The 25,741-nt window shown below is 50.3% G+C and overlaps 1 protein-coding gene and 1 long non-coding RNA gene across 4 annotated transcripts in view; one reads left to right on the top strand and one right to left on the bottom strand.

Moving 5' to 3' along the window:
* Window positions 1-10,391: 10,391 nt before the first annotated feature.
* The window catches only part of runx2b (RUNX family transcription factor 2b), a 32,571-nt gene continuing 17,221 nt past the window's right edge, over window positions 10,392-25,741 (top strand). Inside the window, exons 1-3 of one of the 3 annotated variants that reach the window (XM_040161196.2) lie at window positions 10,392-10,918; window positions 11,149-11,272; window positions 25,036-25,295. In XM_040161196.2, coding sequence (XP_040017130.2) covers window positions 11,215-11,272; window positions 25,036-25,295 — 318 coding nt within the window. In that variant the 5' untranslated portion in view covers window positions 10,392-10,918; window positions 11,149-11,214. Of the gene's footprint in view, window positions 10,923-11,148; window positions 11,273-25,035; window positions 25,296-25,741 lie in introns of all 3 variants that reach the window. The other 2 variants (XM_040161197.2, XM_040161198.2) reach the window with 2 other exon arrangements.
* Window positions 21,028-25,255, bottom strand: LOC144389394 (uncharacterized). The gene is made up of 2 exons (XR_013453405.1): window positions 25,121-25,255; window positions 21,028-21,612 (listed from the first exon to the last, which is right to left on the bottom strand). It is a non-coding gene; the product is annotated as an uncharacterized LOC144389394 (long non-coding RNA).

Here is a 25,741-nt window from a genome sequence, read left to right as displayed (position 1 = left end):
GGGCGCGCGCGGGGGGGGGGGGTCGCGGAATCAGAGGATCAAAGATCGTGATTAGCCAACGCCGTCCATCCACCATTACGGGGAGATCTGCCGCCGATGGCAACCACATGGTGGCCGGATTAACCTCTCCATCACAATCACTATCCGAAGGACGAGCGGAGAGCAGGGCAGAGGTAGGGGAGGGGGGGAGCCGCGGCCGAGGCTCTGCGCCGGTTTTAGTGAACCCCACATGGGACGGGACGTCCTTCAGTTCAGGAGGAAAAGCGTGACCTCCTGGTGAAGATGACATTTCAGGGCCCCAATGGACACACGATCAGGGACGCGTCTCCCAGTCCAGCCTGCTGCTGCCGTTGAGGCAGTAAGTGTCGGTTGTTCCTAACCCCCACCCCCTCATTCCCTCCACCACACCCCACCCGGCTCTGTGCCTCCTCCAGATTACTCAGATGAGCCGATGAGTCGTGAGATTTAATGGGCCCTCTGCTTGCTTTCATCAGCGGAGAGCCCGGTCACCACCGCCGAGTGGAAAGCCTACGAGGGCCTTCGCTGCTCAGGGAATACGAGTGGGATTAAGTCATATCATATTATTCCGCGGGGAAACCCCACCAACCCCCTCGCCGCCCCCCCCCCCCCCCCCTCCGCTTGGCAGCGACCCTGAGAGCCGCCCATGTCTCCTGTAGGTGGAGAGTCATCGTGTCTCATGATCGCTGATATTTTATCTCACAGCTGCCACGTCAATAAATTGGAGATAGAATGAAGGGCATTTATTAGAAAAGGATGAGTCACTTGTATATCACACAGGCACATTCATGGAGTTATATTACACACACACACACACACACACACTCACACAGCATCTGTGACACGTCTGTCTCTCCGTCCCTCTGGCTGAGGAAGTGAGGGGGCGGGATCTCTGAGGGCCTGTTAGCGCGGAGGCTAACCGTCCGATGGCTTTCACGCAGCAGCAGTTCAGGTTTTATTTGTTTTCTGTGTAACAAGCAGCAGAGACACTCGGCCCTCCGAACCGAGAGCACGGCGACGCATCAGTGAAGCTCAGATAAAGCGCTTGCAGCCGGAGGGGGGGGGGGGGGGGGGCACACGCTGGTACTCGGGTGGATCCCCTGTTTGCTTTTCAGCGCTCACGGCTAAACGTTAACGCCTTGATGCCCTGAAACCTCCCGAGGTTTCCTCTACAGAATCGAACCGCGACCTGCTGATTTCCCTCTGCGCCTGACGTTAGATCGTACCGAGGTTTGCTGAGGAAACGGCGCACCTGAAACGACGGGAACGGCGCTGCGGCGGCGTCACAGGGAAAAGATGTTTGCGAGGCGCCCCCCCGGGCGGTTTGTTCCCTGCGAATAAAGCCTCTCATTCACCGCGCCGCTCTAATTAGGTGCAACAGATTCAATATAAACGTCCCGGCCTTCCACATAATCCTGCCCATTAAAACAAGAAACCACCGATGGGGAACGCTGACGTAATGACTGTTACCAACGAGAGCAGCGCCAAATGTCAGATGTCATATGCGCCGCGGCCACCCAGGTTCTTGCGTGCTACCAAACCTTCCGGAAGGTTCTCACAGGATTATCTCGATGCTGACCAAAACACCAGCCTCGACGTGGGGAGGGAGGAACAGTTTGTTAAAAGAAGAGCTGCACCGGGTTGATTTTCACATTTGAATTCCACGTCTCAATAATAACAGCGATAATAAAGCTGCAGTGACATACAAAGATATCGACATTATAACAGTAAGAAACCAAACGTCCATTTCAGATTTAAGGAGGTGACTTTAAAGAGCAGTTCTGAAAGTGGTGATTGAGGGAGGAAGTCTGAGGTGTGGAGAGAAGCTTCTTGTAGTGGACTCCATGAAGTGTACCAGATAAAGTAATAATTGCTATTGGTCATCTCAACACGGTGTTTTAACATCTTGTGCTGACAAGTCACGTCAATTTGTGTTAAAAAAAAAAAGAAGAAGATTTCTGTTCAAACTGTTTTCCCGCAGTGAATTTCGACAGACAAGTTTATCATTATTAGCAAACGAACGACTCGTTCTTCGCGAAGGAATTTACAAGTGCTGTGAATGCTCCTAAAGCAGGAGTTGTGCGGTGATGAAGTGTTACAGCGTCTGAGAGTGAAAAAGCAGACGTGGGATGTATTGATGGATTCCCCTCATGGAGTAACTTCAGTCCGCCTGCGGCTGCCTATCCAAAGAACAACACCAAACACCCTCCACGCCATCAAATGTTATTCTACCTTTATGACGGTTGACATTAACGGTGATTTATGAAGTGCGATGTGTGAAGTCAGAAACGTCTTCAGTTCTCAAATAGGCCGAGGAATCTTCCAGAGGGAAAAGGGGCCGACGGGCAAAATGTTCCTAAGATCTATTTTGAGCAAAAGTTGGTTCATTAAAAATCCTGGAAAATCACATTTTTCTTCGCTTGTCTACAGTCGAAAATTCAAAGAGAGGATTTAGAAATCTAAATAAAGACCGAGACAGATTTAGTCCTCAACGTCTCGTCTCTGTTATTTCAGCGCCATCAAATGGTCGCGCTCGGCTCAGTAAACACTGCAGCAAATATGGAAGTTAGACGGGCCGGAATGCCTCGGCGTTTAACATGAACGTTTTTGATTAATCTAAACCGAGCCGCCAGTGAAGACAAGCTCCAGTTTATAGTGCAGTGATGATGTCTGCACGGACATAAAAAATGAAGCTTTGAGAAAGACACCGAGGGGAAAAACTGTAAATCTGTCAAATGCAAAACTCTCAACAATTCAGCAACCCTTTGAAATTGGCCTTGATGAGCTGTAATTGCCATCCAGCCCTTCCATCTTCTGCACACTTTCATGTCCCCTTCGGTGGGTCTTGAATCACGGCGACTCGTGGTCTCCTAAACGGCCCTTCAGGTGTCCGATCCCTGACAGAAGACCACCGAAATTGCAAAACTTTGGCATCTGAGAGGGCCCTCCGGTGTGCCCCATTAAATCATCTTGCCCTATTCCCATCTCTATATAGCCAAGGATTTCTGAACAAGATAAATATTTGACTAATAGACTGTAGGTGAGGGGCTGAGCTCGGGCCAATCAAAACACCGGTGAAAGAGGAGCATTCAGCAGCCGCTGATTATCATACGCAGAGGCAGCACATCTCTGATAAGGCGGCATTTTCAAAATAACACAAACCCCCCCAAAAAAATACCCAACGTTGACCTTAAGCCACAAGGTGGATTTTTGTATTTTGATTCAAGGGACACAAATTAGGCCCTTACAAATGAGCTCCCTACATCCCCGAAGACTGAGTCTGCTACTTGTCCAAATGAAATCTGCCCGACCGCTCGATAATGAATTAGAAAAATAATTGCCGGCTCAGCAAAAGAGTCCCGAGTCAAGAGCAGTTCCTTTCAATTACAAACCCTTTCAAAAATATCAGATATAATGTTGCAAAAATAAACACTGATAATTTGTTGAGAGACAATTTTGAAATGTTTACGCTATCTCAGTTACATAATGCCTTTCGGGGCTCCGGTCCAAATGCGGAGACACTGCTGGCTTTCATTAGCAGCAGGCATTTTTCTCCATCATATTGAGCGATGCTGCCAGAGGTCTGTGCTTCTGAAAACATTGCACGGCCCTGCCAACAAGTCCCCCGACCTACAGCTTCCCCCCCCCTCCCTGCAGCCAGAGCGGGGCCAGATCGCTGAGAGGCAGCCCAGCGAGTGTGGCCCGTCTCCAAACGCGCGGCCACTTTGGAAATCGCCACACGCAAGTGCTGGCACTCGCTGTCCGTGGCGCTTCGGGGTCACCTCGGGGGCCTCCGGGGGCGGATAAACACACATGACCCAAGACAAACTTTCGCAATTCCGCCAGGTGCGCAAACACGGGGGGCGGCAAAAAAATACCCGGGAAAAAAAAAAGTCTGACCGTGCAAAAACAATACGACCGCCTCCGATGAACTCCTCCGAATGCAGAAGGCGGAGAAGGTCCAGGAGGATGTTAGCACGTCTAAGCTAACATTCGTCAGGTGTTTCCATTGGTTTGGACGGGGAAGCTCACCTGCCCGAGCGGTCGCCAGCGTGCATCTCATCCACACTGGAAAATAACTCTGTGGAGGAATAGAATAGAAAATACAGGAAAAGCAGATTTTTCCAGATTAAATCTGAGCAGGCCTACAATTTTGCTTTTGTTTCCCAGAACTCTAACCCAATAAAGATCCCCATGTGTGATCAACCGTCTACTTGACGTCTCTCGAGTGTTGCTTTCATGGCCTCCACCAGCGATCCGATCCACTGTCTCCCGGGCCGGGGAGTCCCGGAGCCGACCCCCGCGGGGAGTCTTGCAGGCACCACATGTTGTTTTTTTTGGTGTCCACATGAACTCTGCGTACTCGAGCCTGTGGCACCGAGTCGAAAGGACACAGCAAAACAAGCATTTAAGCAGAAGCAGCTGCGGCAGTGTCCTCCGAGCCGCTCCGCGTTAGATGCTCCTCGGATAGCAGCGCTGCCGCTTTAACAAAGTGCGTTTGTTCGCTTCCCGACGGGCCAAAAGCAAAGCGTTCTGAGATTTTTTTTCCGCCAGGCCGATGGCAGAATCACAGACTGGACATTCGCCGGGTGGCGGTCAGACAAACTCTTAATTCTTTATGAACGGCAGTCAAAAGAACCCCCCGATTTGTGCATGAAATGGTATCATTGTTACAGCTTACCTCCGCTCACCCCGGCTGCTAGACATTGAGTAAGCACGTAGCAGCCTGCTGGTTATGCTATTAGCAGCACAGATGAGGGATGTCTGTAAAGTCAACCTGTAATTATCATGGCTGTGTATCCCCGGGGCGAGAGACTAAGTCAGATTTATAGATTTATTCTGTCCTCAAATTAGCATCATGCCTCAGATTCCAGCATTTCATCCTGCAGCCTGCTGGAATGTTTTGAGAGTAAGAAAAGGAGTCATTGTAATTCTCAAGTACACCTGTTACACTATTAACCACAAAGTTATACATGAAATACGCGTTGCATTGACTTTAAGTTTAGCACTTTAAAAAGACATCGCGCTTCTTCACAAAGATTCCGTCAATTTAATTTAATGTTGAGGAAAATTTTATTTTGTAAACCTTTTCAGAATTGACCTTTACTGAAACCGTTTACTACTTGGGTGTATTAATACCTTCCATTTTAATAGGAATACATGTACATAAAAAACAATAAAAAGAAACATCCAGCAGATCCGCCCCTCATCGTCCCCATTGATGCTTCACTATCATTCATCATGATAAAGAATAATAACCCTCTCACACAGGCCTTCTTTCTTCTCTTTCTGCTTACTTCTTCTTTTCACTTCTCTGTTTTACTTTACCTAAATCTCAAGTACGGTACTTTTACTAGTACTACTTCTCTACTGAAGAAGATGATCTGAATTTGGCAATAAAGAAGACACTGGTATAAAAAAAAACACATGATTTATTAAAATGTATATTTCAGGTATGCATCTTAAACTTTAAAGCACTGCAACTGCTCCCAGACGCACAGCGAGCCTCTAATGTTTTACAAGCGCATTTAATCTGCGAGCGTGTTTCGACGGCACACGTACCGGAATGCAGATTCTCTTAATCAAAGTGTTTACGAGCGCCCCGCCGCACTGTAGCCGGCGCGTTGCTCCGCCTCCACGCGCCGTGGGATCAGCCGATTATTAACCACCGCTTGGAGTTAAGTGTTTTTCTTGTTTTTCTTCTCCGCGAGGAGTAAATACATTCCTCAGTCGCAGCGTCGCAGATTGATCTCCGCTGACTCAGGGGGGAAAAAAAAGGAAGGTCGCATACCGTACGCAGCATCTGAGAGACAACGCCTCGGGCGCTCTTCTGTGCACGTGCAGACGGTTGAACCCCGGCCTTGATGTGCACTCATTTACGCTCTGCAGACTGCGGCGTTCAGCAGGAAAGAAGAGGAGCAGGTGATACCAGCTTGTAAGTCCTCGCACAAAACAGCTTTATTGTGATTATTAATGATGCAAATACAGATACGAATGTCCGATGTAATACGGTCGTACGTTGCTACAGCACACACTTTGTTAACCTCCTGGTTTTTCTTACAGTATAAACCTGGGCTGACTCAGCAGAGTATTCCCATCTGATTGGAACCTGATATTCGGGCAGCAATAAGATGTAGAGCCGTAAACTGTGGTGCAGTTGGGTTCTAGAGGCGGTGAACTGCGGGAGCTGCAGGCCGTGTTTTGACTGGTTCAAGTCTGCGTCCCGCGCATACATCTTTCCAAAATTATACACCACAACCAAGAAAAGCGGCCACTTCTAAACAATGTCAAATTTAGATCCCCTCTCTTTTCTTTATCTTGTTATTGTGTTACACAGGCACTGAAAGACGAGCCACGGCATTATGAAATCATGCGAGGAGGGCAATTATCCATCACAAAAGCCCCACAGGAAAGAAAAAAAAACAACAAAAAGAAAATAGCCCAGCGCCTGGAGGAGACAACAGAGCCTTTTGTTTGCCCCATTGTCGGTGACACGGTGCCGAACTCCTCCTCATAATGGCTCTTTCTCCATCAGGCCCACTTTGTTCTCCGCGCCGAGTAAACTGGAGTTTCTGAGGAGCATAATGGGCGGCTTCTGTATAAGCTCATTCAGGTCGCGATCGGCTGCCGTGACCTCTACATTTGAGTCACGCCCCCCCACGCTGGAAGCACGCACCGAACACTCATTTTCTGTTGTTGACATTTGGCGGAGTGACGGCATCTTGCGACCCGGTGGCCGTCATGTGACCCCCCCCCCCGCAGCGTGCAATTAGAACGCTGACTCGGCAGTTCAGACCTCGACTTCAGCCGACGGCTGACCGCGCCATGACGGGGTCGCCGACCTCAGGGTGACGCCGTCGGAGACTTCGGTCCTCGCCTTAAACCGGAGGAGCGCGTAGCTTTTTCTCAGAGGTGGAGGAGCACCGGGAGTCCGGTCAGAGACGGATATATATATATATATATATATACATATCAAATGTGTCCGGCCTCGTCTACTTAGCACACAAATTGCAGCGAGTTGTCGGGGAACATTTAGAAATCATCGCTCGGGCCTCAGCGGGCTGTTTGAACAGCAGCGTAGGCAGGCGCTGTTTATCCTGGACCGGGCCTGTGATCGAGATGAGGAATGGTCAGCCGCAGCCTCCACCGATGATCTCCCCGTCCCTTCTCTTTTTTTAATGCAATTTATATGTAATCACAACTCCGAGAGCTATTTTTAATGTGTTTAGGTTGTGAGCGCCATTCGATATTAAACATTTCCCCTTATTACTTAAAGGCCGACTTTATTTTCCCTCAAAGCTGCGACTCCAAAAACATCTGTCCAGACACCACAAGAAGGGGCCTGAAGTCCGTGGAAGATGTAGATGCCACCGCTGGACTCCCAAAGAAAAATATCTACTTTTCATTAAGTATGTAGCATAACCGTAGCTCGCCAAACGATTCACACGGAACATCAACATCCTCCTGGCGGCCTCGGCGGCGGCGCCGTGGATCGAGTTTCTGCACCTCCGCGAGCCTTTGGGCCGCGTCGAGGGCGACCCACACACACACGCACACACACACGCACCCTCGGGCCCGGGTCGCCGCGCAGAGATGTATTTCCGCTCGCGCCGAGCTGATTGCAGAGTGGTGTGCGTTTCCAACGAAAGCACGTTAATTCGGGCTCGGGCCGCAGTGCAAACTGCCTCTGGCGTTTTACAGATGTCGCCTGTTGCAGTGAATCACTGGACCTGCCTGTTGGCCGCCGCCGGGGCCGTTCTGATGCGCCGCCAGAGAGAGAGAGAGAGAGAGAGCACACAGCCCGGGCCAAAGGGGCTATTAATAAGCCCTTCGCGGGTCTAATACTGCGATGCGTCCGCGTGCGGCGCGTCTGCGCCGGGCTAATTACGTCGCGGACACAGGCGGCCTCAGTCAGCGGTGCATTTGAACTCATCTTGGGTATCATTGTTATTTCTTCCCAGAAATATTCTGTTGCAAGAAACAATTTCCCGTGAAGAGAGTCCGCAGCGAAGGTCCGGCGGCGGCGACAAAGCGAGGAGAGCGGCGGCGCTGAATTTCCTCCCGCCGTCTTAATGGCATGTGTAATTTAAAAGCGTGTTCCAACACATGATACCTCTATTATGTTTCTGTGAGAGCTTGTGATAACAACACGAGTCCACTGGAAGGTGTGTGGTCCTGAGTGGTAGCAGGGAGAAAGTGTCTGGCAGGGTGGGCCTTCGACCACAGTCCTCGGGGCAGACCTTGGCGACCAGGCTACACACACACACACACACACACACACACAGCAAGTGTAGCACACGGCCACCAGTGGAGAACCAGTAATGAATGAAATATTATATTCCACATCATATTCCAGCCCTTAACATTATTACCGTCACATTAAAGCCTGTTTTTTTTTCGAGTAGGACATATATTACAAAAGTTGTCTGTACAGCGAAACTGCCAGCACCCCCCTCACGTGAGAGTTACTTGTGTTAGCTATTGCGTGGAACGATGCGATGTGTTAAACACATCAAAGCACTCTGCTGCTCTCATGATGTAAATGCTAAAATCCCTCCAATCAGGGCAGAAGAAATGCAATGAATGCTCGATCTTTGCCAGGCAGCTTGTTTGCAAAACTGTCCCGAAAAACAAACCTTCCCCTGGATGTTTTGGGGATGAGATCAGGTGAGTTGAGTCGACTCGTTACTCTCTTCTCAACTCGCTTTGTTGTGATTTTCTTTAGGAAAATCTGGCAAGAAAAACCCGACAGTCCGCCGACTGCAGCTGACGGCCGTCACCGCGTCGGTGGAAAGCATCGCTTGGCGGCAGGATCCTCGCCGTCATGGCTGCAAAACACACGATGTAATCATCAAGGTAAGCTGCATGGTTGACATGATCGATGGAATCTGGGAGGTGTGTGTGTGTGTGTGTGTGTGTGTGTGTGTGTGTGTGTGTGTGTGTGTGTGTGTGTGTGTGTGTGTGTGTGCGTCTCAGTGGGCGTTGCCCTGAGGATTCTGCAACATGCTCTCGAGTCGCGTTCTTGTTTTAGACAGCAAATATTTACAAAGCAGCAAGCCAAGGAAAATGTCCCACTGCACAAAAATAAGGTGGGCCGCAAAGAAGAGCTGTTAAATTTGTACGGATTGTTTGTACTCGATGTTTTTTTATTCACTGCTTTTTCTTTTTTTGAAAACTATATTGAGGTCATTAAAATTCAAAATAAATAAGGGCCCCATTGCTAAATAATGAAACGTGTTTAGTTTCAGTATTTGAACACATTATTTATTGAATTGCTCAGGCAGATGGTTTTTATTTCTTTTTATTAGTCTTCAGTGTGCAAACACTGGTTAAAGTGACCAATTTGTTTATTGACCTCAGTAAAATGTGCATCATGTTCACAGATTATTTTGTTTATATCTCGATGTTGCCAACTTGCTTTTTAATTGTAAACATACAGACAAATACTTTTTATATATCTATATATGAAATGCATTGGTATGACATATCGTAACACCTACCTGTGTCTATCTATCCTCCTTTTTGGTTTTAAAACAGGTCTCAGATGTCGATTCAATCGTTAAAAATTGTTCAAATAACCTGAAGCGCATTTTTTTAAATCACGGGCTCGTACTTAAACAACAGCGACGGGTTTAATGATGAGAGTCAGTTCCCACCGTCGGCCCTTCTGCTGAGTCACGCTCTCAAACCCGACCGGACCCCCGGCCTCTTTCCTCACTCCGCTCCTCTGGGTTCACGAGCAACGCGCCAGGTTGTGCGAGGTTGTGCGAGGTTGTGTAAGGTGTGCGATGATTCACTGCTGAGTGTTCAATTGCTGCATGCAGGCCGTTCTTGCAGGTGTGTGCGTGTGTGCGCGTGTGTGTGTGTGACAGTGTGTGTTTCCTAGTGTTTGAGAGACTTGAGAATCTCTTTCGCGGTCGAGGCAGGTGGTCACGATCCACGACAATCTACGGCCTCCTTTTGTCTGTCGCTTCCATGCCAATTAAAGATCAGTGTAGACCTGCATGCGTGCACGCGCACAAAGCTGCTACACGCACACCCGACACAACAACATGACGCTGTCATGGAACGGGAGAGGGAAAGCCTCCGAATTCAGCCTGCGGAGGAGAAGCAGCGCTCACACACCGTAAATAACACACACACACACACACACACAGCCTGTCTGTCTTTCTTTCCCCATTCTGTCTGACGGACACACACACACACACACACACCGCTCCTCTCTCACACTCCCTCAAATCTTACCGAGCTCAGCTCTCCCTGCTCACAGGCAGACGGGAGCAGCACCAGCAGCCCGCTGGAGGAGTTGAGGGACGGAGCAGCAGAGTCAGAGAGAAGGTGGGAGGAGGGGGGGGGGGAGAAAAGGGGGGCGTGGGGGGTATGAAGGAGTAAAGCAGAGAGCGCTGTTATCCATATGCTGTGGAGGCACGGGCGGTTCAACAAGCCCAGCCCCCCCCCCAGCCCTCCTGCCCCCCCCCCACCCCACCCCGGAGCGTCAGACCCCGATCCCCCAGAGAGCCTGCAAGCGCCGCCGAACCCACGCGTAAGCCAGAAGGAGGAGAGCCAGGGAGGAGAGAAAAGGAAAAAAAACGGTGTGGGGGAGGAGGAGGAGGAGGAGGAGAGGGAAGAAAGCCACAACGGTAGGCTGTCCCACCCGACTGCTCCGGCGTGATGACGTCGGCGGGCCATGTGACCCGGGCTCTCCAGTGACGGCGCGTGGAGGGCAGGAAAGAGACGAGTTTTAAAGCTGGTGCCTGCCGGCTTGTGTGAGCCTCCGCTCGCCTCCCCAACAACCACAGAACCACAGAGTGCGGCTCGGGGTCGGTGTTTGAGGGCGACCCGGAGTGTAAATGGTTAATCGTCGCGGGCCAGGACCAGTCACAGGGACGGCGCTAAGCGAGTAAGTACGTTTCCAACCACACTCGCCAAGCAAGCAAGTCCGACACCATCTGATCTTTCCGCAGAGGCGATATTGGCCTCTTTTTTTTTCACTTTTTTCTTTTTTTTTCGCTCTATAAAACCAGACCTGGTTGTTACTTGTGGTCATCCAAATAGTTGATACGTAAAAGCATGTCTTTCGGATGGTTGTTTTTTTTTTCCTCGGTGACACGCTGCGTGCTCTCGGTTTAGGACGTGTCAAGGGTCACGGAAACCGCAGAGGAACCGAAGCGGGGCTCGCTGCAGCCAGAGGCAGCCATGGCATCCAACAGCCTCTTCAGCACCGTGACGCCATGTCAGCAGAACTTCTTCTGGGGTGAGTACCGCTTCGCTCGCCGGGTCAGCTGTCGGGGGTCCGGATTAAAGCAATGGAAGGGTTCGGGAGGTGATGGGGATGACGCTCGTGGGTCTGACGGAGGGAATCAGCCGAGGTCATCGAGGACCCTGCTGTCGAGGTGTCCGGGTCGGCGTGGCGGGACAAAGACCCGACCGTGATCGAGGCTTTTCTGGTGAGAAGCAACAACCCGTCTCTGCGCTCACGGATTCCGGCGTTTCCTCGACGTGATGTTTGTAAATATTTCCGGAGGAGGAAGATGACGTGTTTGTGCAACGTGCCCGTAGATTTACACGGCGATGCCACTGCGGAGCCAGAAAACCCAAAAGCCCGGCTGATGTTTCTGACAAACGTAAACAGAGGAGGGTTTACAGTCGAGCATTGAAACAAGATGTGGGGATTTCGGGGTTGTCTCCGCCGCGCGCGAGGAAGAAGCCGCCGATTAATTTACCCCAGAAAAAGGCCCGTAACCGCTTCCTGGAGTTGTCGTGTCACGCTGCCGTACTTAATTAATCAGAGTGGATTCCTGCAGCTTCACGACTGTAAGGGATCCGCTTTGGACAGAAAGTCACTCCACGTCCCGCATATGAATTTGTCATCTCAGTGTTGGAATAAATAGTTTTAACCGAAAACAACGAATTAACTCTTAATTGTAGCACATTCCTGTTAAGGATCAAATATATATTTGTGTTAATAAATTCTTGACTCGACTTCTTTTCCAGGATTACAATAATAGTTCTTCATGTTCAACTCTAATTTATTGTTGCCAAAGTGGATCTGAGGTCAGAACACAGAAGCAGAGTCACACTTTAGGGTTTTAAATCCTTTCGGCCTGTTTTGGGTTTTGCTGTTTTATTGTGACAAATTCTCCACACAATCTAATTTAATTCAAAATAAATGATCTTTTGGGATTTGCCAGATTTACATTTTCAAAATTTAAACATTTCTGTAGGAAATTCCAGAAGGAATAGACGAGTGATATACACCCTCCCCCCCCTTTCTCCGCTCCTGTCCATCGCCGCCGCTCCTCTGTCCAAATCAAATGTTTAAAAGATGTTTCTTGAGAAGTCGGGCCCAGCTGTTGTGGGCTCCGGCTCCCGCACAGAAGCCGCGTGGCTCCTAATTCGCCCTGAGAGCCGGGAGAGAGCGAGCGTCTCCCACCAATCACCACCGCCCATTACCACGTTAGCCCCTGACCCCTCGCCGTGTCTCTGGGGTCGCGGAGCAGCGAGAGAGAAAGAGGCGCGGGAGGAAATTAAAAGCATGCTGCTGCGGCGGAGGGACAGAGGAGCAGATGTGTGCAGATGTTCAGGTGGAGGCGCTGCAGAGGAAAAAGCCAATCGCCGATCAATTCTCTGGTGAAAAGCCGGCGCTGAGTGATGTTGTGCTGCAGCTCAGTGATGTCGCCCCTGTTTATGAACATCTGGGCAGTAAAACTGTCGGTGCAACCACAGAACCCCCCCCCTCCGGACAGAGGAGTGTGATTTTACTAGACCACCTGCGCTTTCTGTTGTATTTCCGATTTATTTTGAATGAATAAATGTAGTGTACCAGGGATGAACATTTGGGTTTTGGTTTATTTAAAAAAAAACCTCTTTGATTATACATTAATGAACTGAAATAAGGGGGAATTTAATAGAAAATGTCCTCGCTTGTACTGTAATATTGATATTTATTCATCATCATTATTATTATTGATCATTTATCTTCAGCGTGAGAATGAATTGTTTACTCGTCACAAATCCGTCGGGTTTCTCACGAATCATTTCGTTTGCCGTCGGTGAGTTTCACAGGGGGGAAAAAAAAGTTACAAAATATGTTTTGTCGGTTAGAAAGCCGCATTACTTCATCCCGTCAGGAGATTTTTAATTTAGCCCAGAGTGAACATTCCCAGTGATGAATTGAGCCGACTTGAGGGAGCAACAAAATACTCCAAATTGAGAGAAGGGGGCTCATTAAAATCTCTCTTGGCGTTTACATCAAGCGTTTTTTTTTCCATTTAATTGCCTCAAATACATTTTTTTTATAACTGCTCAGACTGGCAGATCAGATGAGGAGGGCAGAATAATGTTCAACATGTGTGGCACCCACTCACCCACCGCGCCTCTCTGGGGAACATTTAAGTGCCTCTTTTCTCTATTACAAACTTAATTACATATAGACGATTAAGTCATGGGAGCAATTATCGTTTAGTAAAGTCGTGCAGCCATAGTGAGGGGAGGGGGGGGGGGGGGGGGGGTTGCTTACACAGACGCACCCAAATCAACACGATCAAAAGCAAAGCGGGTAAATATCTGAAGACTCCGGGCGGAAAACTTTCCCCAAAAGAAAATCTGAGATAATTTGCAGGAGAAACCGTATATGTATCTGAGAAAGGCAGCTTCTGTTGCATAAGTGTTGCCTTAGATCTAACCACAGGCCTGCTTCTTGGAGACATCTTAAAAGTGAACCAGACATCCCACCTCCCCCCCCCCTCCTCCTCCTCCCCCGGCCACGGAGAGACGAGGAGCCCCCTCATCAATAGGTAATTTGAAAAAGCCAGAGGGAAAAAGTGCGAGCGCTTCACTGGCTGCTACTGTGCAGAGAAGAGTCCGCTCAAAGGAACTCTATTTAGCGTCGCTTAATTGTACCTCGCGGGCAAACATGTTATTCAGTCCCCGGCAGGGTGTGTGTGTGTGTGTGTGTGTGTGTGTTATTAGTGAGCCTGTGAATGTGATCAGTCTTTAATCAGATGGTCTCTGGAGCCCTTAATACGGACCCGATGAGAGCGGCACGGGAACCAGTGCCGCTCTCATCGGGTCCGTGACTGGAATGGCCTGAAATGTGTCCCCGTCCCCCCCGTCCCCTCCGTCCCCTTCTCTTGGTTTTCGGTGTAGTTTTTGATCACAGAGGTGATTCTTCATCCTTAAAATGGGGATTAATAAAGGTACATTTTCAATGAAGCTGATTGGCAGGAACCTTTTTTTAATCGTTCTATCATTGTTGTCTGATCCAGAACTTGTTCTGTTATGGACTCGTTGTTTTTTCTTTAATCCACAAATTCAGTAGCTGTCGTGATGAGGCTCACTGTCTTCAAAATAGACAAACAATTTTCCCAGCGCAACCTCGAACTTTCTTAAACACCGTGATTGCTGAAACCTTCTTTTTTTTTCTAAACACAAATCAATGCAAACATTTCATACCTCTGCTTTGTTTATTCGAGCCGCGCGCCACACCGCTGCGTGTTTCTGTTGGATAAGTGCCACAAACTCATTTCTACGGGAGGCAAACGCTCTGGTTTTTCGTACGCGCCCCATAATTACCGACTGGTTTTGATGCCACTGCGTTGGCCGGTGAGGCTTTTCAATGCACTTAACGAGATGCTGCAGACCTTCATCCATTGCGATGACATCACGCCGTCGTCCACTGTGAGCCCTTGCAAAGATTGTTCGTGGCAGTCAGCGCGCACGGCTGCGAATTGTACAGAGGTGGGGGGAGGGGGGGCTGGGAGATGGGGGGGGGGCTGGGAGATGGGGGGGGGGCTCAGCTTTGGGGGCGAAGGTGAAAGGGGATGAGCAAAGGAGCATCAAAGATCTGCAGAGAGCTCCGGCCGTGATCAATGGCTTGGCAGCAGATCAGTGGGGCTGTCTGAGGGAGGGGGCAGGGGGGGTTAGTACGCCTTGTCACAACACACCCACTTCATCGCCTCGTCTTCGTCACATCATCTTCGTCGCATCATCTTCACCTCTGCTCGAGCAGAAAAGCTTGCATATGTATTCAGTGTGTCCGTGTGTAGTTAATAGTGTGCGAGCAGAGCGGTAAAGAGAGCCTGAATGTGTGTGTGTGTGTGTGTGTGTGTCTGACACGTAGATCTGTCGGCTTGATTAATGCTCTCACTCAAACTGGCACCTGGAACCAATCCCCCCCCCTCCCGAGCCGCCCCCGTCCCATGTGCACCGTGTGTGTGTGCGTGTGCATTCCACACACTGCACTGTTGGTTGTTGAACAGGAGGCACAGATGGGTCCATTGGGTGGGGGGTGGCGGATGGAGGGGGGGGGGAGAAAGGTTTGTGCGGAGGAGGGAACAATAGGTGGACGTGCCGCGGCGGGTGGGGGGGTGTCACAAATTACACACAGGCCCCATCTCCTAATTTGCTCAGATTACCTGCCCACACAGAATCCCCCCGCTCCCCCGCCACCGCCTACACCTGAAAATCTGAGTCTCCCCCACCCCCCCTCGACTCGGGCGACGCCCACGCGAGCCCTTTCATGGGCGGACAACTGTGAGTGCGCGGAGGCGACGGCCGCCGGGTTTGTGAGAGTGACGGATGATTTTAGCGAAAAGTGAGCGGGACGGCAGAAGAGTAAGTGAGCCGAGACGCCACACAAAGGGGACGGATCGGTTTGCACCGGCGAGAGCAACTCAAGACCGCCGCTTTCAAAGCCACCTCCCATATGGCACCGCGGGGGCGGCCATTTACCAGCATCCGCCCTCCTCTTCCTCTCCTCTCCTTCCCCCCCCCCCCCCCCCCTCGTGTCCGCCCTCCATCCTTCCCCCTCCCACCCACGCTTTCGGGGAGGGCAAAATTATGACGGGGCGGCGATGCTTCGGTCACCGCAATAATCAGAGCAGAGTCACCGGCACGGCGCCACCTGTGGCACACACGCACACTGAAATGAAATACGCCCCAGAGACACAAAGGGCAGCCGGGGAGCGCGTGCAGGTGTGCGTCTTTGAACTTTGAATAGTGCGTGTAGCTGAAAGTCTCCGGGGAGAAGCGGGGAGCTGCACATGCTGGCCCTCATTTGTGAAGTGGCCTCCAGAGAATCGAATGAAAACGTCTTCGATATCGATATCGGAACCACTTCCACCTGGATGGATCCAGACACACTGCAGTGTAGTCGTGACATTACAAGTGTTTATTGCTGTCTTGGTGTTCATCTCCCGACCAAGGCCCAAATAGAGTTAAATAAAATGTTGCTATCTTCATAAGTCTGCATGACTTTTTACTGTGACAAAGTTTCAAACAGTTCCTGCTTGTACAGCACTGTTACAAAACTACAGACCCCCCCCCTCAGGTAAACCTGAGGTTAAGCTCCCGCTGTGACAGGCGGGCATCTTGTAGCTGGCGTGTTTAGTGCTGATCTCGGAGCTGTGATGGCACCGCTCGGTGGAATCAAAGCGCGCACACGCGCCGCCTGTCTGATCCCACTAGAGAAGAGCTCCCAGTGGGGGGGTGAAGCCCAGTCGCCGCCCGCTCACAGTGAGAAGTTTCCCTTCCTCAAACTGTTGCGCTGCTCATTCGGTTTTCTCTCTTTCCCCAAAGGAAATAGGTCTCTCTCTCTCTCTCTCTCTCTCTCTCTCTGTCTCTCTGTTTTTGAACGGAGACGAGAAAAAGGCGTTTTCCTTCTATGAGCAAAAGAGGTTTCCAGAGTGGGAATATTTTATTAGAGCGATATTTTGAAAGTTCCTCCTCTTTCTTTCTTCCTCTCTCGTGATGGAATTTTTAGGATGCTGCAAAAAATTGTGCTGTGTGTGTGTGTGTGTGTGTGTGTGTGTGTGTGTGTGTGTAAGTGACAGAAAACAGCTCACGCAGAGCAAGACAATTTAAAGCTGCAGCTAAATGACTCGGCTCGGAGCGCCGGCCTTTTGAGTTGCATTGTTTTCTTTCTTATTTCCGCTCAGGAGACGGTGAGAACAGAAGACAAAGACAGAGCCCTTTTGGGACGGAAAGCGCACAGTTTGGTCTCTGGGGAATTGCTCTCTGCACAAACAGAAACAGCAGGATTTTTTTGCTGACAAACTCCTTTTAATGTGAGGGTTGTTTTCTTTGTGAATTTGAACTCTTTTTGTTTTCTTATTCATGACAAAGCTGCCGTTGCAGGAAAGACAGGGCGGTGTACGTGTGTCACATGTGCCTTGATTCACTGCAAGAGGAGAAAGAGGAAGGAGGGGGGGGGGGGCACAGATCGTTGGCTTTAATTGGAAGCACTGGTTTCTTAAAAAAAGTTACTTTAGGGAAACGTGTTATCCAAACGGTTCTTTACGACGGACGAATACACATTCTGCAAAGTGTCACTTTCACATAGTCCTGCATTACACTTACACACATGATGCGCACTAGGCCAGACAGAAACACACACACACACACCCTTTTCCTGCAGGACCCTGCAGATGCAGCAGAAACAGTAGAGTTGGTCTCTCTGGTAAACAAACAGTGAGAGGCTTCACTGGGCCTCCAAATTATAGTGCAGGTTAACCAAAGTCTCAGAGCCGGCCCCCTTTACTGCTACACACACACACACACACACACATGAGGCAACGCTTTCACAGAGCACATACAATCAGGTTCTAATGGGATCTCGTGTGCGCTACGTTTGAGCCAAGAGTTTTATAGACATAAGAGAGACGGAAGCAGGCCCTCAGGGCCCATCATGAGCATTATCCAATCATCAGGCTCACAGGGTGATCACTAGTGAAAAAGAATCCTTCCCGGGGCACCGCGGGTTTAGTGTCTACAGCTTTTAACCTCGTCCACCTTTGTCATCGTTTTATGGTTCTTTATTGGTGAAAGCCGCTTTGCTTTGCTCGGAATCAGAGCCGAAGATGTTCTCCTCCTTCTCCTTCACCTGGTGTGGAGGAAGACTTTTTACTGGTGTCAAGAGCTTCTTCTCGTCTGTAAATGTCCCGGGGACACGTTTCAGTCTTTGGAGGACACTCGAGCGCATCAGAGTGATCCGTGGCGCCGCAAAAGAGACGATCCGCTCTCATAGAAATGATCCGCCTCCGGAGCCGCGGCGTATTCCGAGCAGGCGACTTAATCGGCATCCCGAGACCACAACCATGTTCCTGATGCTTCCCGTGACCCCCCCCCCCCCCCCCCCCCCCTCCTCTCCCAGCAATGTGCGGAAAATAGGGGTGAAAGGTCGCATAATCACACAATAGCCATTTATCTTCAAGGACATCAGGGGGTTTTTTTCCCCAACAAACTCGTGGTGACGTTTCCTTTCATCGAAGCCGCTTTTCCAAAGATGACTGGAACTGATTTAGCGGGGAGGACGTCTCAGGCTGGGAGCTCTGACACTGACCTCACATCCAGCCTTCCTTTTTCCTCCCCCCCTCCACACCCCCACCTTGTTGTGAGTCTTTTCTGACCAGCGGCTCAATCGGCTCAGTGTAATTACAGGCCGAGGTTCTCGGGCTTCTCCGAGTGTGCCGCGTCAGCGGTGACGCGCTCCACTCGACCCGATAACTCATTCGCCGTCTCCAAAGGTTCCAGCGGCGCTCTCACTTCCTGTTTATCTGATTAGCCGTGGTGTCAGTGCTCGACGTGCCGAGTGACAGTCTCAACGTTGATACCCCCCCTCCCCCTCCCGACTGATGCCAGGACTTCTGCTTTTTCGATGTACCGGCGGGGACTGTGGGGACGGCCAAGCCAAACAGATATATTATTATATTTAACACATACAGACGCCGCATACGGTACATTTCAAGGTTTGTTTATGTCTGCGTGCAATTGAGCATCAATGGCAGACCTTCTTTCTTCTCCATCTGGCCCCCCCCCCCCACCCCCGGTCCTGCACGGCAGCGTCGGAGGCGGTCGAGCGATAGCCGATAGCCCGTCCGCGGAAGTGTTCCCCTCTTGTCACTCCATCCATCTCGCCTGAGTCTCCTCGTCTCCCATAAATCACCCACAGTCGCACTGCCCCGACGGGGGGAGAACAGAGAGAACTCCGCCCCCATAAATCTGGTATTAGTTTTACCTCGCATAATGAACACAGGCCTAAACGGTCCTGGATACATGAGAACAGCATGTCTTGCAGATGTACTATAAATATTTTGATACTAGCCGGCTAGTTTGCAGAGGGGAAGTAGACCAGTGAAACACACAGAGGAAGGGGAGAAGTGTAAAGTGGAATGTTGGCCTCGCCCGAGTGTCTGTATTGTCTTTAGCACCTACAGAGGCTCTCGGTCCAAGAAAAACGCTCCTTACAGGGTTCCTGTTCCCAGCCGCGGTCCGGTACCACTCATGGATACGCTGCGTTTCCTCCAAGCCGGTCCTTCAAAAACGGCCCTCGGGGCGCTGGGGTGAGGTGGGGGGGTTCGTTGTTTGATTAATGGAGAGATCAGAGCTGATTGAGTGATAGACGCTTTGAGGGGGGAAACGAGCGCGCCTCGGGGACGCTCCGGGGGCCGAGTGTGGGAAAGGCAGCGGGAGGGGAGGGGAGGGAGGGGAGGGTTGCATCGGTGGAAGGGTTGAATTAAAGTGAAGGGGCGATGTGAGCGGAAAGGCACAACAGCTGCACGGACCCGAGTGGGCCTGATCTCTTAACACATGACAAACTGTAACGCAAACGCACACACACAAACACACTCGCATGCAAAAGTGGAAAAAACTAAACTCCCCCTTTTGTATTTTTATTCTTTGGTGCGGGACGGGGGCATGTGTCTGGCTTCAGCCCCGGGGCTGTCACTCTGCCCCTATCAAAGAGCCACACACACACACACACACACACAGCTCACCCCGGCGCTCTCACGCAGGCAGCAGGAGGCGTGTGACACGTCGACATCTGAGGACGGAGTTCTCTGCCGCTCAGATCTCTCGCCGGGACTCTTTAATGGCCGCCCTCGTCACATATCGCTGCTTTATTTCCTCCCCTCCGTCTCCCGGCCCACAGAAGTTCCTTTTTTTCTTCCTATTTTTAAGTACAAGTGATCTCAATTAGGGACCTCCATGAAGGCGGCAGGCGGCAGACAGTCAGAGCAATAAGAGCTGAGAGGAAATTGTCTTCATAGCCTTCCTTCCCTCCTTCCCTTTCTCCTTCTCTACCCTCCTGCCACAAGCAGCGAGCACCCCCCCCCCCCCCCCCCCCCCTCCCTCCTCCATGGCTCCATCTCTCCCTCCAGCTCTCTGCAAAATATCTGACACAGGTAATGTGTGTGTGTGTGTGGGGGGGGGGGGGGGGGTTGCGCTCTGTGAAACACGCTCACACCTCAGGACGTGATGTCACGGTCTCGGTGCCAAACAGTCATTAAGGGCTCGGCTCTGATCCGGGATCAGTGAGCGTGAGTCGTCGAGGTCGGCTGGATGAGGTCACGGGGAGTAATGTTTCTGCCCGTCGTCGTCCTCCGAGGGCCTCGCCGGTTGGCCGACTACCAGCCCCGGGTCGAGCTAAGACAGCGACTGGGTTTCGTGCCCCCCACCCCGTCGGGCTGACGGGCTAATAGGCTGGATCTCTCGGCTGATTGGTTGGCTGGCAGGCCGCGCGCTCTGGCGGAGCCGGCAAACATGGAAACATCCCGTTAGAGGAGCCTGGGCCTCGTCACTGCCCTCCTCTAGAAAGCTATAATTAAGTGTCTTGAAAAATGCACCACTGTGAAATGGAGCCTTTCTCCCGAGTCTTTGGTGGCTGTATTTTTCCGGCGCTCGTGAAAAGCAGAAGGACCGACGGGGGGAGAGTTTTCACAGCGGAGTCAAATACGCGATTCAAAGGGCGACCGGACGGACCCGCCGGAGCGTAGAGGCCTTTTCTTAGCTCTCGTTTGTGCTGCTTTCCAAACGAGGGGTCAAAGGGCGGGTCGGGCGGTGCCTCTCCGCCGCGTGTTTGTTTGCGTCTCTCGCGTGTGTCAAACAGCCGCAGTGACGTGAACCTGTTGACAAGACGCACAGTCGTGAAAACAAACGTAAAAAAGGCCGACTGTGGACGCGTCGTTCCAAGTGGGCGCGAGAACAGAAGCTCGATATCTGCACGAAAAATTAGAGTTGTTTTCTTTTATTTTATTGGAAACAAATAATTGAAACTGAGCGTCAGAAATAGAATAATACCATAAATCATGAAGGCGCAGATCCAGCTCAATGTGGTACACTGTGGTTCGTCACTGGTAGTGACTTCTCCTACTGTGCGATGAGTGCGAGCCAGAGGAACACAGTGGATGAATAACTCCAGAGCCCAGCGAGACGGTCCAGCTGCGCAGCAGGCGAGCAGGCGGCGCGCTTTGAATGAGCGGCTTTATGCTCCGTCATTGCTGCCGCGGAGCTCCCGGCTTCGTGAGTCGCTCCCGGGCCGGGCGGGACGTGACCCTGGCACATTAGCGCCTTCTCCGGTGACTCGCGCTCATCCAACGGACGATTTTCCCCCGTGTGGCGTCGAGTGAGACGAGCAGGCGTCGCCGCGCGTCTCCTGCAAGGAGCTGGAAGACAGATGCCGGCCGGGGCGGCGGGGAGGCAAAGCGGAGTCAGATGGGACAGACGCTCTTTGATGAGCCGAGCTCGTCGGGGTTCAAGTCACGACCGCGCTGGTGGGAGGGGGAGAGAATCAAGGGGCTCTTCCTGCTGCCGTCTCTGATGGGACAATAACAGGGCGCAGAGAATCCACATTTAAGACTGATTAGTTGGCCTGAAGACCAGGGAAATAATTGGCATGTGACAGTTGTGGAGTTTTAGGAAAAGAAACACACTAAAAAAGATTCAATTCCAGTTCAAATTTCAGTCAAAATAACGCAAAACACATACGCATTATAAATAATTAGGTTGATTAAATTGATGCCATGAAATTGACTGGGAGGTTGTTTTTATTTCATCCCGGACATTTCCTTAACTAAATTCCACTACAACATTAAGGATGTTTTCCACATTACGCCAAATGTATTCAGTGGTGAAAAAACGATATTATCGGGGCTGAAACTTAACTCTGTTGGAATAAACCGGCTCCACGGTTTCTGCAGGGCCATGTTTATCACTATAACAGATTTAATTACCACTATTCACATTTATCCATCCATGAATAGTCAGTTGATCATTCAGAATGTTGGACAATGTGAACCATATTTCTGGTGTTAGGGGCACACGGAGGGGAAGTGTAACTCAATCACTCTCTTTCTTTCTTTTTTCCCTCCTCTCTCCCCTTCCCCGTCCACATGACGAGGTGCCAGATGCATGTCAATGCTTTCAGACTTTATATATATATATATATATATATATATATATATATATATATATATATATATATATATATATATATCCCTCCCACATCCTCACACACACACTCGCTAACAGACATGCATACATGTGCACAGCCAAGTACATACTTATGAAACACAAGAAGTCAAGTTATTTCAACTTACTTACAGTCCTCGGGCTTTAGAATGTTTTTTTTCTCTCTCTCTCTCTCAACACAGAAACCTTATTATAAAATGTGTAAGACTTTGTCTGACTTTACAGCATAAAAACAAACTGCAAAAGCCCCGACGGGACCCAAATAACCTGACAGCTGTGCCTCCTTTAGTCCCTTTTATTTTGGAACAGGCCCGCACTATCAAAGGCCTTTGTCTTTAAGACTCTGCAATAAAAGCGTGTGTGTGGGAGCAACGGAAAAGGAACACAGAGTGGCATAATACACATGCTGCCGTGTGATGTGGCACTGGAAAAGGACGCGCCGGGAGACGGACGGGTGGGCCGGGGGTGGGCGGGCTGACGAGAGCCGGCTGAGATATGGAGTCTCACAGAGGGGGGATGATGCCCTCTATAGACGCAGGGAGGCCAGGCCTTCAGAGCAGCGTCCGCACTCAAGAGATGACACATTGCACACATGAAATAGAAGCGTGAAGTTGCTAAAAAAAAATTGTAATTGTGGTTGTAAAGATTCTCAAAAAACGGGAAAAAAATGTTGTTTTTGGACTTGGTTTGGGAAAGGTACAGTCAGCTAAGTTAAATAAAAACATTCAACTCGCAAAACTGCTTTCTCATTGGATTCGATGAGAACGTGTGTAAACCTTTGACCGCTAGCCGGTACTTTCCATTCATTGTTCATTTTTTAGTGGTGGAAGGAAACCGTTTATTTAACAATATGGACGCTGGGAAAGTATCGCTTTGAAAAGGTAACATGATAAAAAAAATACTCACTCATGAAGATTTAAAAAATGCTCACGTGACAGTTATACATTGATTAGAATCGTTTTACTGCTTAAGTTTGAGAAGAACAGCTCATTTAAACTACTTATACTTCCGGTTAGTTTTATCTAAAGTGATGTATATTATTCTATGAAACCATATGTTTTGTATTTAAAATAATTATTTTGCAAAGTAAAACTGTAAAAAAACAGAATGGTGATTTTAAAAATAGACAAATTTATTTTATAAATGTAATGGAAGTTAAATTTAGAATGGAAAATATACACACAAAAAAGGTGAATCTACTTGATTAATTTCCATCACTGTCATGAAGAAATGTGCCTTTCAAAGCCACGCATAGTTGTGCGTAATTACGCACAGGATCCTCTTTCAGCGCCGTGTAGTTTACGTGTAGTTGTAAATATCAACTCCTTTTACAAGTCATATGAGGGGGGACATTTCTCACAGAAGACTTTCTCTAAACAGCCTCCTCTCCACAAGAGAGCACGCGTGAAAACGCACGCGTGCAGCAGAATGCACCGGTACACCTGCACAACAGCTCCGACCGCCTGAAACAGTACTCCTGCGCCCGGACTGACTCACCGCTCCCCGGTGACTCACTCGCTCCTCCACCTTACGGAGTGTAACCCCCCCCCCTCCCCCACCACCGAGCCGCGTGTCGTTTCGGGAATCTAGTGGCAACACGCAACCCGACGCGTATCACCGCCTGAAAAACGACCGATCCAGGGCCCGGGAGCGCACGGACGGTCCGGGAGGGGGGGCGGGGGGGAGCAGCGCGGCTGGCGGTGAAAACTCTTATCTGTGAGAGAAAGGTGTGAAGGGGAGCCGTGTGCGCGCGTGCGTGTGTGTCTGACGCTCAGAGCCGCCCGGTGATAGATCGCGGCGGGGGGAATGGATCTGACTCCAGACACCACGTGTTGGAGTCGCATCAGCGCAATAATTGCTGTGCGCTCGCGCTATATAAACCACAAAAAGCTGAGCACGGGAACCCCCCGGCCCCCAAACGCTGACCGCATTGACGGCTCCACCAACGGGATTCTATTCTCATCTCGTCCGCGATGACTTTTTTTGTTGTTGTAATTTCTTCACGACTTCATTAACCTTCTTTATGTTTATTTACAAAACCTCTCGAGCGACTTTACGGAAAATCTGCACAACTCCGGCTATAAATCGCTTTACTAAGTGTTGTTAACGCGTATTCGTTTGCCAAAACGTTTTGGCGTGTGTGCGTGCGCGCGTGCGTGCGTGCGTGTGCGCACGTCGCCTGCGGGTGCCCACAGAGCCTTTTCAGTTTGACACAAAGACTTCAATGACGCACCTGGAGCAGCGCTTTGACTTCTCACCAAAGGGAGACAGACAAAAACTTCTTTCAACATCTGGCTCGGCCGTTCCGTTTTAGACCCCTTTTTTTTCTTTTCTGTTCGTGGTCGTAGAGCCCATTACGCGCTCGGACATTTATTTGATGTTATTTATATCCTCGCACGAGCAACTCCGCCTGCGTTATGGCGCACGGACGCGTCCCTCGAGAACTTTGAAAGAAGAGGGCTTGCCATCGAAAACATCATCGCGTCTGCACGGCTTGTTTCTCTCGTGCCGGAAAGGTTTTTTTTTTTTTTTTTTTTGCCGTTTTGAAGGCGCCCACTGAACTTCGTAGTGGGGAGAGTTTTTGAAACGCGGTGTGCGCACGCGACGTCCCATTTTCCGTTTGGCACCCGCGCCGAGGTCCCAGCGATCAGCGGCGCACGCTCCCGCGGAGAGAGGAACAGACGGAAAGAGAAGCAGCCGGACAGCCTGCGCTGCCTTCTGTATTTTTTTTTCCGATAACCATCGCTGTTGTGATGCGAATTCCCGTAGATCCCAGCGCGAGTCGGAGGTTCAGCCCGCCGTCCAACAGCCTCCAGCCGGTCTCCGGGAAGATGAACGATGTGAGCTCTCCTACCGGCCAGCCGGACGCGGCGGCGGTGCCAAGACTGCGGCCCCACGAAAACCGCAGCATGGCCGAGATCATCGCCGACCACCCGGCCGAGCTGGTCCGGACCGACAGCCCCAACTTCCTCTGCTCGGTGCTGCCCTCCCACTGGCGGTGCAACAAGACGCTGCCCGTCGCCTTCAAGGTGAGTCCCGGTGCGCGTCCCGGTGCGCGTCCCGGTGCGCGTCCAGCTGCGCGCGGCGGAGAGAGGAGAAGAAGGAGAAGTCACATCCTGGTGTTTGACACATGGACACAAAGTGAAGCCAGAAGGGGGTTTTAGTAAAGCGTGGATGAATGGTCGTTCTTTACAAAACAAATCGCTGTTTTTTATCAGCAAGACTATTACAAATGTTTTTTTTTATAAATCATAAAAAGAACTTTGCCTGTTTAGAAATAATGTGCCGATGTGTCTTTTTAAGTGTATTTCTCAAACCAAATGTAGTCAGAAAATGAATTCTCAAATAACAAAACGATTAAGGAAACGGGGCTTGAAGGGCCAGAAACAAAAAACACTTAACGGTTGGGTAACATGGAAGGAATGTGCATGTTGTTTTTCTCCTCTTTTCATTTTGTAAACAATCAAAAAATACT

Source organism: Gasterosteus aculeatus, chromosome 18 (assembly GCF_964276395.1).
Source record: "Gasterosteus aculeatus chromosome 18, fGasAcu3.hap1.1, whole genome shotgun sequence".
In the NCBI taxonomy this organism is placed as follows: Eukaryota; Metazoa; Chordata; class Actinopteri; order Perciformes; family Gasterosteidae; genus Gasterosteus; species Gasterosteus aculeatus.
Note: the sequence above shows the minus strand (reverse complement) of the source record. Positions and strands in the feature narration are given on the sequence as shown.